This window comes from Esox lucius, chromosome 7 (genome assembly GCF_011004845.1).
Source record: "Esox lucius isolate fEsoLuc1 chromosome 7, fEsoLuc1.pri, whole genome shotgun sequence".
NCBI lineage: Eukaryota > Metazoa > Chordata > Actinopteri > Esociformes > Esocidae > Esox > Esox lucius.
Genome location: NC_047575.1, coordinates 17,025,884 through 17,038,988, shown reverse-complemented (window position 1 = coordinate 17,038,988; position 13,105 = coordinate 17,025,884). Strand labels below are relative to the sequence as shown.

Genomic DNA, 13,105 nt, shown 5'->3' with positions numbered 1-13,105 from the left:
AATAATTACATAATATGTACATGCACATTTTCGATTCACATTAGCAAAGAGAAACTCTAGCTGCGCAAGAGGTATGTCATAAGGTGCACGTAGAGCTATGGCCACACCCCTAGGCATATGAACTCACATTGTTTACCGGGTAACTAACATGGTGCTCTCTGTCTGTTTTTGTTGTTAGTAAAATTCTTGAGGTACTAGCCTGAAATGGTTAGCCAATAAATTATTTTCTGACTTATTCTGTTAAGACATGGGACTGGAAGGACTTCAGATCCAGGCTACCAATATCACTGCTAATTCCACTGCAATACACATTGAGCAAGAGATTTTCTTAAAACCAGGGAACATCTGTTGTGAAAGAGTCACACATTGCCTCAGAATGTGATGCGACAAATTACATTTTCACCCGTTTACACTGTAAAAACATTTATCTCAAAAACTGTCAATAAGTCTAGTTCATCTGGAAACAAGTCTTGTTATTACCGTACAATAAAACTATTGTAGCGTAACAACAGTCACAAAATACCTGACCAATGAAACGGAATGGCCCTGCTATTGAGAGAGGCTGCCATATGCTTGGGAGGGAAGACAAAGTATGTGCACAATGCCCACATAATGAGTTGTAACCTCCTGTCAACTAAATCACCAAATTAGAGACACATACAGTATTTCTCTCAGATCATATAGACCCACAAATAATCTCAAATCAAATCAAACATTGATAAACTCCCTAATCTGTAAGGCGAAGTACAGCAATGTGCGACCACAGATGCATGATTTGTGATCCGTTGCCATGAGAAAATTGCAAACAGTAAAACACACACAACAGTGTGAACACAGGCCTAACCAATATTCATGTCTTTGAGGATTTTCCCAGGTCATACATGCTTAAAACTATTTCAACATTTTTACAATAGTGCTTATAATATCAGATTCAAAATGAGTTTTTATACAAAATGTAATTAAATTAAATTTCATTATTTTTTGATCATACCCTTCCTCATTGTCCACTAGCTTTGTCAATATGAACAAATGTTCCCCCCATGTTCCCCAATGAAGCCCTTTACATTTTTATTAACCATATTAAATAAAGCTCCTTAAAATGTAATTGAAATTGAAATGAATTTGACAGCGATACAATCTCCTGTGTGCAGACTCTGCCAGGAACGGATATGTTAGATAACGATAGGCATAGTTCCTGTTTCTTTTTGTTTTAAATTCTGATTACTTGGTTGTATCACAAATGGATCAAGATGGTGCTTAAACCCGGAGCTGTGTTTCAACCTACTCCATTATCCACAGTAGTGGACCAACACTATAGCCTCTGTCGGCCACTGAATCAGGGAATGTTTCTGACAGTATACCGAACAAACCCGGTCAAACTGGGTAGATTGAGCTGGCTGAAACAAAGCTATGGAACGGACACTGCTAATATCAGAAATAGCTCACTCAAAAATACAGTCAGAAACACTCGTGTTAAGTTTCACATCACGCGTTAAAGGAACTTTTCCAAGACAAAACACAAATAAATTTAACATATCAGAAGGGATTGGGCTTTGGTTCTGAATCTTCTTTCTGCTACTGGACGTCAGAAGGTCACACTGCTGACCAAATTATGCATGAGTTTAACTTCTGTGTTTCAGAGATTACGAGCGATATGTAGATGGCGAGAGACAGTGAAAGATTGAATCAGATATAGTCAGAGAGGGATAGAGTGAAACAGAGACAAAGACAGACAGACAGAGACAGAAAGAAAGAGAGAGAGAGAAAGGGAGACAGAGCGAGAGACAGGGAGACAGAAAGAGAGAGAGGCCAGTCTTAACAGTGCACAGGCCATTACCCAGCTGCCAGGACTGCTACAGAGAGAGGAGGGTGAGTAATGTTCACTGAATCAGCCCATCCATAGTATACAGACAGTATATAGAGGGGAAGGGAAACCACACTGGAACTACAAAGTGCTTTAGTACAAAGATGAGGCAAGGAGTTGTTTAAGCCTCCAACTGTATTACCTGTGCAGAAAAGGATTTGTTTTACATTCAGTAGATGGTGGTTCATAAGCAGTGGTATCCTATGTTTTTTAACCTTGCTACATATACCCAGTGTTGCATGTTAGACCCCTTAAGGATTAAAAGGGCATGACGACAAAAATACCTACAGCCAAATATGTGTTGTGTTTTTTTACATGAGAAGCCAGACAGGGAGACGAGCAGGAGACTGGAGTCTGTTTGTTACATGTGTAGGCCCATTCCAAAGGCCTGCCTGTTGTTGTTAGTTCAGCTGCCCTGGCCATCACTTTGATCTCCCCTCAGTGTGAATCTCTAGCAGCTCTGGCTGCTTAACAAGGTCCTTACGTAGGCCTACCTGATTCTGTACACGCACACATACACACAGGCACGCACACACGCATGCAAGCACATATACACACCGCTGCTTCAGCCCCGGTAACAAACTAAACATGTCGTATCCACATGAAATCCCATACCATGCCCACTGTTGTTTCACTGGAGCCCTGTTATGGAAAAGCTTCTTTTTTTTCCTACCCATCTCACGGTAATTGCCTCTAAAACGCTGGCGTACTGAGGTGCTTCCGCTACTGATGCAATGTGGGTGTCCTGGGATTTTCAAATATATCCCAATCAAAGCATGGAGTTCTACCCAGCGCGAAAGATTCTAGAAGTGAAGACGTACAAGCACTCCAAGCAGATTTAGTGTGTAATTCCACTCTGAGGGGTATTTCATTAAAATCTGGGCCTGACAAATCTATATAGAGTTATGTAGCACAGCCATACTTAACGTAGTGATGGCACATAAAATCCCTGTCAATTTGCATATGACTGGCTTACGGCGATAACAGCCAGAGACATTTCATACTGGGCAGGTCAGGAGTAACATATTGGACAATGGGAGATATTGTGATTATTGTAACATCCATGTGTTTTAGGTGAAGTATATACATTAGGCATGAAGAGGATAGTATAGGATTTAAGGTACAATACACCTAACAGGGTATAGAGGACATATTATGGGGTATAAGGTGCAATATACCTAAACACTTACAGAGGAGATATTATGGGGTATAAGGTACAGTATACCTAAAAAAGTTTTGGAGGAGATATTATAGGGTGTAAGGTACAGTATACCTAAAAAGGTATGGAGATATTATGGGGTATAATGTACAGTATACCTAAAAAGGTATGGAGGAGATATTATGGTGTATAAGGTACAATATACCTAAAAAGGTATGGAGGAGATATTATGGTGTATAAGGTACAGTATACCTAAAAAGGTATGGAGGAGATATTATGGTGTATAAGGTACAGTAGACTTAATAAGATATGGATGGCACATGGAGTCTAATTGATTAGTGTGAAAGTAATGGATTGAGACAAGTAGGATAAGTCTAAATGTACCTTTGCTAAAACGTAAGGCCAGTAGCACTCATACCTACCTCTAAAAATACTCCACAATGAAATCCAGTAATAGGTAGGCAGGAATCATATTAAGAGGAGGCTCTGTGAACTACCATTACTGATGTGTAAAGACAGCTTTGTGGGAGGGGAGGAGGGCCCTACGTAAAGAGGCAGGGCCTGGAGTATCTCTCTCTCAGAGAGGGTAATGTCTTTCTGGCAGAGAATAAATGCATCTAAATTTAGCATCAGATTTATCAAGATGAGGCAAATGAGAAGAACAGGGAGGTGATAAAGAGAAAGAGAGGAAAAAAACAAGGGAGACAGAGGGACTAGACTATAAGGATAAGAGTAGAAAGACAGAGGAGAGGAGGGAGGACCAACAGAACAGTGCAGAGGGGGAGGGAGGACCAACAGAACAGTGCAGGGGAGGAGGGAGGACCAACAGAACAGTGCAGGGGAGGAGGGAGGACCAACAGAACAGTGCAGGGGAGGAGGGAGGACCAACAGAACAGTGCAGGGGAGGAGGGAGGACCAACAGAACAGTGCAGGGGAGGAGGGAGGACCAACAGAACAGTGCAGGGGAGGAGGGAGGACCAACAGAACAGTGCAGGGGAGGAGAGGAGAGGGGGGTCAATAAGAAGCTGTCCGTTATGAGTCACGTTCAGACCGAACAGAAATAAATCTCTGCCTTGCTCCAAACCACACACACACACACACACACACACATACAGTACACACACACAGTACACACTCATCACACAAAAGCAAGCCCCCTAGCAAAATGCATGAAGGAGAAAGAGATTTGAGTTTCAATAAAGAGAGTCAGTGAAGAGAGAGGGAGGAGGAGGAAGGAGAGAGAGTCAGTGAAGAGAGAGGGAGGAGGAGGAAGGAGAGAGAGTCAGTGAAGAGAGAGGGAGGAGGAGGAAGGAGAGAGAGTCAGTGAAGAGAGAGGGAGGAGGAGGAAGGAGAGAGAGTCAGTGAAGAGAGAGGGAGGAGGAGGAAGGAGAGAGAGTCAGTGAAGAGAGAGGGAGGAGGAGGAAGGAGAGAGAGTCAGTGAAGAGAGAGGGAGGAGGAGGAAGGAGAGAGAGTCAGCCACCCAGGCAGATAAATGCACCAATACTGGGGGCTGGGAATGGACAGAGCATGCCACACACACACACACACACACACACAGGACGCTGCGGCTGCAGGACAAGGGCATGTGCTACAAGGGCAAGGACATTACAGCAACTACTACTTCACAGACAAGTCAACCTGTCTCTGACACACCCCTGTCCTGACCCCCCCACCCACCCACCCCCCCCGTAACAGACATTAAATGCCGCCGGGTTCACACTGTCCCATTCATGGGTTCTGCTTTGGCCAATTAGGACCCTGGAAAATGACGAGGCTTTGTTTGGATGGGGGATTTACATGCGATGCAAATGCTCCAGAAGAGCTAAGCTTTCCCCTCCAGCGTTTGTGCTCCTCTGATCGGCATCACTGGGGTTCAGTCAGGGACTCAGTGGCAGCTCAGCTGATTAAGCAAGTATGGAGAGAGAGAGAGGCAGAGACAGAGAGTGGGGGATGGTGAGACAGGGAAAGAAGGAGATCTCTCCCATGTTGTGTCAGCATAAGGTAGACAGATCAGTTAAATATTACAGCAATAAGGTATACCCGCGCTGTTGAATACTAGAGCAATAAGCATACCTTAATGTTTCAGAAGCTAAAGATGGCTTGGCTAAAAATGAAAATGCCGCTATAAAGCATTGGGAATCTACTTTGTTAATATTTATATGTGAATTACATTTATATTGATACCGACTTCTCTGTTAAGACAACTCAAGGATGTTCAGAATGTCATTTAGAGGTATAAATTCCTGTTGAATATTGCATAGACAGGATGATAAACAGTTCCATACATAGGATTGTACTATTTTATGTAGGATTTAACAACCAATAAGAAAGTCAACTCATTCAACTAGAAATGCATTTCAGCCATCCAATAAAGTAGGCAAATGCATCAACCTACCACAATTAAGTTGCAATTAAAAATGTTATCAGAACAAAGGTTACCGAAAAAGTCTGAAATGGAAAGGTCAAATCAAAATAAGGTCAAGGATGTGTTGCTACTGTGTGGATGGAAGTGAGCTTGTTGTGCCATTACTTGGGTTTTGCATTACAGTCCTACTGACAATCAAATATAGTCTTAACTCTAGCGTCAACTACAGCCTCAACCCCAGTTACAGACTCAGTTAGAGGCTCAACAACGGCATAAACTACAGCCCCAGTATAGTTTCAGCTGTAGCAGCAACTACAGCCTCAATCCCAGTTACAGTATCAATTACAGGCTCAACTACAGCCGTAACTACACCTTCAACTACAGACTCAACTACAGCCGTAACTACACCTTCAACTACAGACTCAACTTCAGCCGTAACTACACCTTCAACTACAGCCACAATGACGGTCTCAAATACAGTCCAAACTACAACCTCAACTGCATTAGATGCTTGGGAGTGCAGGAGCAGAGTTCACTCTCTCAAAGGTGTTCAAATAGGCCTGGCAGTCGCTGAGATCAGAAACAGGCAGAAGATCCATCCCTGGCACGGTAAGTTATCTCTGGTTAACACCAAAATCCAGACAAAAAAATGGTTTGGTTAAAGTGGCTGGTGTGGTACGTCTTATTGACATGAGAAGTAGCCCCCGGGAAGAGATAAGATTCAAGGTCAAACCTGAAGGTCACTGCAGCAACAACATTAAGGCAAGGCCTTTAAAATACCCTCTGGATTAGAAAAACAGATCATTTATTTTTCAAGTCTAATGTTGCATTTATTAGAAATGGTTGCGGGGAGCAGTGTTGTGTGTCTGGGTAGGACTGGAGCGGTACAGATCTCGCTCTACCAAGGACTTATAAATCACTTCTCAAGACGAGTGTAGCAGAAAATTGATAATTACTGGCAGCACAGCTGTGCCTAGTCATCAGGTGTGACAAATACCCCTCCCACTCAAAAAAAAAAAAACTCCCATGAAAACAAAAGTTGAGCACAGAACAGAGGATAACAAATATCGACATGTTTGTTGTGTCTGTGAGAATGTTGCTTCGGCAGGGCTGTTTATTGCCGTGTTTTAGAGCCAGAGAGTGTGCTCCCTACCCAGGCCACTTAAGTGTGGTTGTCATCCCCCCCCCCCGCCCCCCCCGAGCATCCTGTGCCCTGGGATGGAGGCTCTGTGCCAAGCCAGGGAGACGCCTCAGCAAGGTCGTCCCTCCAGGACGGCGGCGCTCCGGTCTGTCTCTGTCCACCAGGCTCCACTCCTCTCTGCAGAACGCTGTCTCAGCTTGCTGCTACCAAATTCCATCTGGCTCCCCCTGTCCGCCTCCAACCCTGGAGCTTGCATATCCCCTACGCCATCTCCCGCAAAGGCTGTGTGGCGGGGACCTGCTCTGCGTAATCCGGTGGCAATTGCGGGTGCGAAAAGAAGGCAGAACAGGCAGGCCGTAACGACGTGTCAGTCCTATCATAACAAGGTCATCTGACATTATCTGCCAACCGGTACATGAACAACAACCTGGAGTGTACCATTAGACAGAGTTTAGGAATCCGAGGCAGGCGAACGGTGTCAGAGGATGGGGTGGGCCGCTCAATGTGTGCGTGTCATGTGGAACGGGGGGTTCTGATAGGGGCTGTGTGAGCAGGGATGAGGGGTTGAGTTGGGTTGAAGGGGACAGCTACTGCTCTCCATCCTGGCCTGGTCTCCTCATTACTGTCAGTCAACATCAGGTTTAGCAGGGCCAGGCTCCTGCAGCCCTCTGTCCTCCCTGCCATGCCCTCCCTCCCTCCCCCTCCACTCCCTCCCTCCTTCCCTCTCACCCTCTCACCTTCCCCTCCACCCCCTCCCTCCCTCCCTCTCCTTCCTTCCGTCCGCTGCCTGCCGGCTGCCATTGATAAGTACAGAACGTGGCCCTGAACCCCCCACCAAACCTAATTAGCCTCGACCCACAGCAACAAGACCAGACCAGGGAGCGGAGGGGGGAGGGGAGACGAGCCAGCAGCACGGAGAACACACACAGCATACTGTCCTCGCTGCACAAACACAGCTGAACAACAAGACAAGCTAATGGTTTATTCAGAATGACAACATGAACACATACCCACATATTGTATAAGGACAATGACTAGAAAAGGAAACGACACCAATCAAGCCGGGCAGGGCTTTGACTGACCGCCCGTCTCCTGGCTGTCTCTTGGTGATTCTGTCTGACCACCCAACAAACCATCTTGGCCTCATTCTTGTCTGGACCAGTTTCACTGAGGCCATTCAGCGCTGGAGCAGCACAGAGTTAGGGATTTAAAGTCATCCCCTGCACATACATTACCACAGGGAGAAACCTCTCCCCAAGTCAGGCTTCATCTAGGGGGGTTGTTTGTGTTGGCTACAAACCTTTTTGGCCAGGATGTGAAAGGGAGGTGACGATAAAGCAATCCCATCAACGGAACACTGATTGATCGACTTTTCCCTCGCCCTGATTCAAGTTAGCTTTGCCAGATATCGGATTGTTTCTTGTTTTCAGCGAAAAGTCAATGCACTTCCCGTTGGTGCACTTTCAGAAGTGCATTTATTTTGAGGAAAAACAGAAATACACACCGGCGATATTTTCTGCCATAAACTGGGTGGCTCGAGCCCTGATCGCTGATTGACTGAAAGCCGAGGTATATCACGGGCATGACAATAATTATCTTCAAAATGACATTCCTAACCGGTATATTAAAGCAAATAAGGCACTTATAGAGTCGTGGTATGGGGCCAAAATAGGGCTGTGTCCAGGCAATCCAGGTGGCATCATCCTTAAGAACACCCTAACCCCAGGTATATAAGCCATATAACACACTCCCTCAGGCCTTACTGGTGAATTATAAACTTGGTAGTTTGAGAACTGAAAGCTGACTGGCTTTAGACCTGTGGTATATTTCAGACCGTATTCCACAGACACTTACAAGAGCAACTAGTTTACAATAGCAATAAGGCGCTTTGGGATTTGTGGCCAATATACAACTAAGGGCTGCATCCCAAGAACAACTTGCTATTGGCCATACACCACAACCCCTCAGGCCTTATTGCTAAACTAGAAATAGTATGTTGGGGTTTCGGCCTGTTGTTGCTTATTCCCAATCCGTGAGAAATGGAAAGATGTCCTACAAACATCCAATGTGAAAACATGTATGCTAAGGACATACATAGAGATATGTTGAATAGAAAGTAATCTGTTCTATATAAAGGAGTTTTGTCCTTGAATGTTCTTTCAAACTCTGGCAGTGGTGCACGACTGAGTCTGAACAGGGAATCAAGTGCTTTTAATAAACTCATATGGACACTTAGAGTAGCTGGCAGCCACGGTTTCATATTCCCAACAGTCAGCTGTGTCAGTTGAAATGAAAATCATTCTGAGATGGAGAAGACCATAATACTAAAATCACCTAAAGATAAATAACGTATCTGAGCGAGACATAACGTGTGTGGGTGTGGGACCACCTTGGACTTCATTAGTCGATGGACTTCAATAAAAACTTGGCAAGGGGTTTTCTCCCTGAGGAACACGTCCACAGCACCAGCAACTTGGGACACCTGGGAGATTTTGTCCAGCTCAACATTAAGCACAAAGCAAGTCTCTCAGTGGGGAGCGTGGGACTACAAGAACACGGGGAGGGGGGCTACCAGAGTGTGTCTTAACTCCAGCTATGCCTTCCCATTCCCACTATCAACTGCAGCTTAGAAGTCCCTCAGCAGAGAGAGGGAGGGAGAGTCAGGGAGAGGGCCAGGGAGGGAGAGTCAGGGAGAGGGCCAGGGAGGGAGAGTCAGGGAGAGGGCCAGGGAGGGAGAGACAGGGAGAGGGCCAGGGAGGGAGAGTCAGGGAGAGGGCCAGGGAGGGAGAGTCAGGGAGAGGGCCAGGGAGGGAGAGTAAGGGAGAGGGCCAGGGAGGGAGAGTCAGGGAGAGTGCCAGGGAGGGAGAGTAAGGGAGAGGGCCAGGGAGGGAGAGTCATGGAGAGGGCCAGGGAGGGAGAGTCATGGAGAGGGCCAGGGAGGGAGAGTCATGGAGGGAGAGTCAGGGAGGGAGAGTCATGGAGGGAGAGTCAGGGAGAGGGCCAGGGAGGGAGAGTAAGGGAGAGGGCCAGGGAGGGAGAGTCAGGGAGAGGGCCAGGGAGGGAGAGTAAGGGAGAGGGCCAGGGAGGGAGAGTAAGGGAGAGGGCCAGCGAGGGAGAGTCATGGAGAGGGCCAGGGAGGGAGAGTCAGGGAGAGGGCCAGTGAGGGAGAGTCATGGAGGGAGAGTCAGGGAGAGGGCCAGGGAGGGAGAGTCAGGGAGAGGGCCAGTGAGGGAGAGTCATGGAGGGAGAGTCAGGGAGAGGGCCAGGGAGGGAGAGTCAGGGAGAGGGCCAGTGAGGGAGAGTCAGGGAGAGGGCCAGGGAGGGAGAGTAAGGGAGGGAGAGTAAGGGAGGGAGAGTAAGGGAGAGGGCCAGGGAGAGAGAGTCAGGGAGAGGGCCAGGGAGGGAGAGCACACAGCTGAAGCAAACACCAGAGGAAATCTGGGGCACTGCTTTTATGGTATTTAGGACTGATAACCCAGATTCATTCCTACTCATACCTACTACAGCACGCTTAGTTAACAGCAGACAACAAGAGAAGGTTACACCCTCTCCATTGGTAAAACCTAGGCATCATCTAGAAGCAATTAAAATCTATGAAAAGTTGTGATCGTACAGTATTCCTCCTTCAAGTTCCTCTTGCGCTCCGCTGTTCATTAGGCCCAGAACATATCCACTGGTAAAGAATACTGAGGCCCGTCTCATCAGGCCAGACCAATAGCCGCTATGGATGCGCTGACTAGCGGCCCATATAAGCCTAATGAGGCGAACAGCCCCTGGCGAGACGGCCCGGCGGACGGAAAGGGGTTAAGGCGCGCCACTCGCCTCCGAGTGGGCCGGCTCATCCCCCACTCTTCCATAACAAGCCATCAGATCTCCTGGCACGGTGGCCGCAGTCCCACCGGCAATTAAAATCATGTCGGGACACGCTATGATTGTCTGTGATTCCGCCGCGTGAAAACAACAACAGCGGCGGCGGTGCGGACAGCTGTAAAACCGATCCCCGGTAGCGCGGGCAGCCGCCGTCACTGTGGTCTTCCAAACATAAAAGGCAGTCATCGGGCCCCCACAAACCCCCTCCCCCACCCGGGTTTTCAAGTCCCCGCGAAAACAAAGCCTGCCGCTCCACAAAGGGTGTGGAACAGAGAGACATCACCTGTGTGAACGCCTCCCTCTCACACCTAACCCCTCCATTCACCCCCCCCCCACACACACACACACACACACACACGCGCCACGCTGTGCAGATCTACTGTGACAAGGCAGAAGCTGATCCACGCACACCGCTACTAACATACCTGGGGACCCTAGATGAACACACTGAAGTGTACTGAATCATATATGAGACACTAGCACTGGGGCCGACGTGTGAAGGGAGGCCTGGGCCAGCTTCAGCCAGCTACAGTAACAGAACGGCACACAACACGCAACAGTGCAGGGTTCACAGGGGCGGAGTTAAGGCGTGAGCAAACCAAAGCCGATTGGTCGCTTAACATTTTTTTGTTCTTTAACCCAGTGCCACAGAGGCACCGGCAGCCGGCCCCGAGGAACCCCGTTTCACACAGGGGAACGGCCTGGTTGAAAAACACCAGACTGCAGCCACGCTGGAGATGAGCAGAAAGGTGGAGCGGGGGGTGGGGGCAATGACAAATTAAAAACAGAGACAGCTTTCTAAATGCTTTCTCAGGCCCAGATTCTTATAAAGGCTTTAAATCAATTGAACATGAAGGAGAAAGCCATGCAATGCTAATCTATCTGCCTTAATCTTATTGCTTTGAGATCCTTTGAAATCCACATTCTCTTGCCTAATGCAAAAACAAATAAAAGCCATTTTCTTCTCTAATGAGCTTGCCCTGCAGCCGACCATTTTCGAAAAGATCTGTTTTTTTAAACAACAGGTTTTCCTGTAATACTGCATCAGTTCTGTTGACACGTCATTGTTTTCTTCCAGTGATGTAACCTGCCAGCAGAATGATGTGCTTATAAGGCTGTTTAAACAATTACTGTATTTCTGGGTGATAGCTTTCCCTTACATTAGTCCCAGCTAACCACAACATATTGTTGTAAAAGGTATCAAATAACAAGCACAGCAGCTATGTCTTTCAGGGAGAAAGTCGCTTGCCTTTCAACTGAAATCGCAAAGATTTAGTGGAGGAAGAGAACAGGTTAAAGTGACAAACAGGCAAATGAGGGCGGTAATTTCTGGTAATTTCTCAGCCATATGCTGACACCCTTAAGATACGATTTGCTCTGACTTTTGAAAGCTTTCACTGCCAATTCCCCATCTGAAACCTGAACCCCTCAATAACAATACCCCTCCACGAGTCAGTCAGATGGAGAAAAAATCCATTAAGGATCTCAACGCGTTTCAGGCCTAAAAGATGTGATATGATGAGCACTTCAGTGGCCTACAGGTTTTTCCTCCAACCCCAGGCACACAGGTTGGGTTTAGACTTTGGGTTAGGGTTAGACTTTGGGTTAGGGTTAGACTTTAGGTCAGGGTTAGACTTTGGGGTTAGGGTAATGTGTTTTAGGGTTATTGGAAAGTCATGACCACATGGTGTATACGTGTTATCAAGCAGGTTCTCTTAACATTAATGAGTTGCTACTCACTCTAACATCACTTTTGTAATGGCTTCATTTTGTAGAAACTGGGATCAGCATGGAAGAAATGACTGAAAGCTGCTGACCACGGTCTTCTCTTTCACACCAAAACAGGGATAATCATCATTTCTGTGTAATTATAAACTCATAAATAGCCATCCCACCACAATTAGTCGGGAAACACATTGAACTATGCAAGAAGCAGTCCCAAGCTCACATCAGACGTGCCTTTAAAGTGCTTTGTCCATTATGACACCAGAGTGGGTATGTAAGAAGTTGCTAATAAAGTGTTTTAGCGAATGCAGCTCACTGGTCACTTAGTGACGTTAACAATACAAGTGAAGTAGTTCGATTCTTACCTTAGGTTGAGCACGTCGAGGAAAGGCAACCTTTGGATCAATCTGGGAATTACAGAAAAAAAGGGTGTCAGGAATTTGTCAGCTGTTCGTCAACGTTCACAGGATTTTTGCAACAGGAAAATCTGCTTCAGTTCCTCCAAAGAGACAACACCAAAACCTTAGAAAACTGACACAATCACTGTGATGCAGAGTTAGGTTCACAAAATGGGAACAGTGCCTTTGAATGTTTGGAGGAAATTATTATTTCAAGATTATAGGGTTGGAAATAGGAATCTGGGGCCTGTGACAATAACTCCAGATATTCTAAAATAAGCAGAAAGGCGCATTAGATCAACAGTTTTTTTTCCTCCAGTATTTGCCTTGTCTCGTTAATTTCATTTTTTTCCCTCTGTTTAACTGGTATCGAGGCGTGCAGTTGAAGCCTTATCAATCTTGCATTCAGAATGAAGAGAAACTATTTCATGCACCAATGTCATCCTGCCTTCTCCTTGCTTTAATACCAGCACTTAAGAGAGAAGTTTCAAACAATCTCATCCAAGCAGACCTATTGAAGGGGAAAAACGTAAACAGATCGCAATTTTTCTCTTGCAGAAAATTACTTATTGGTGTTCAGCAG

The 13,105-nt window shown here is 46.4% G+C and overlaps 1 protein-coding gene across 7 annotated transcripts in view; it reads right to left on the bottom strand.

The window, feature by feature from the left end:
• Nucleotides 1-13,105, bottom strand: part of LOC105028669 (RNA-binding protein Musashi homolog 2) — a 235,808-nt gene that overhangs the window by 213,641 nt on the left and 9,062 nt on the right. For all 7 annotated transcript variants that reach the window (XM_010901558.3, XM_010901559.3, XM_020048298.2 and 4 more), the window contains exon 5: nucleotides 12,490-12,531. In XM_010901558.3, coding sequence (XP_010899860.1) covers nucleotides 12,490-12,531 — 42 coding nt within the window. The remainder of the gene's footprint in view (nucleotides 1-12,489; nucleotides 12,532-13,105) is intronic.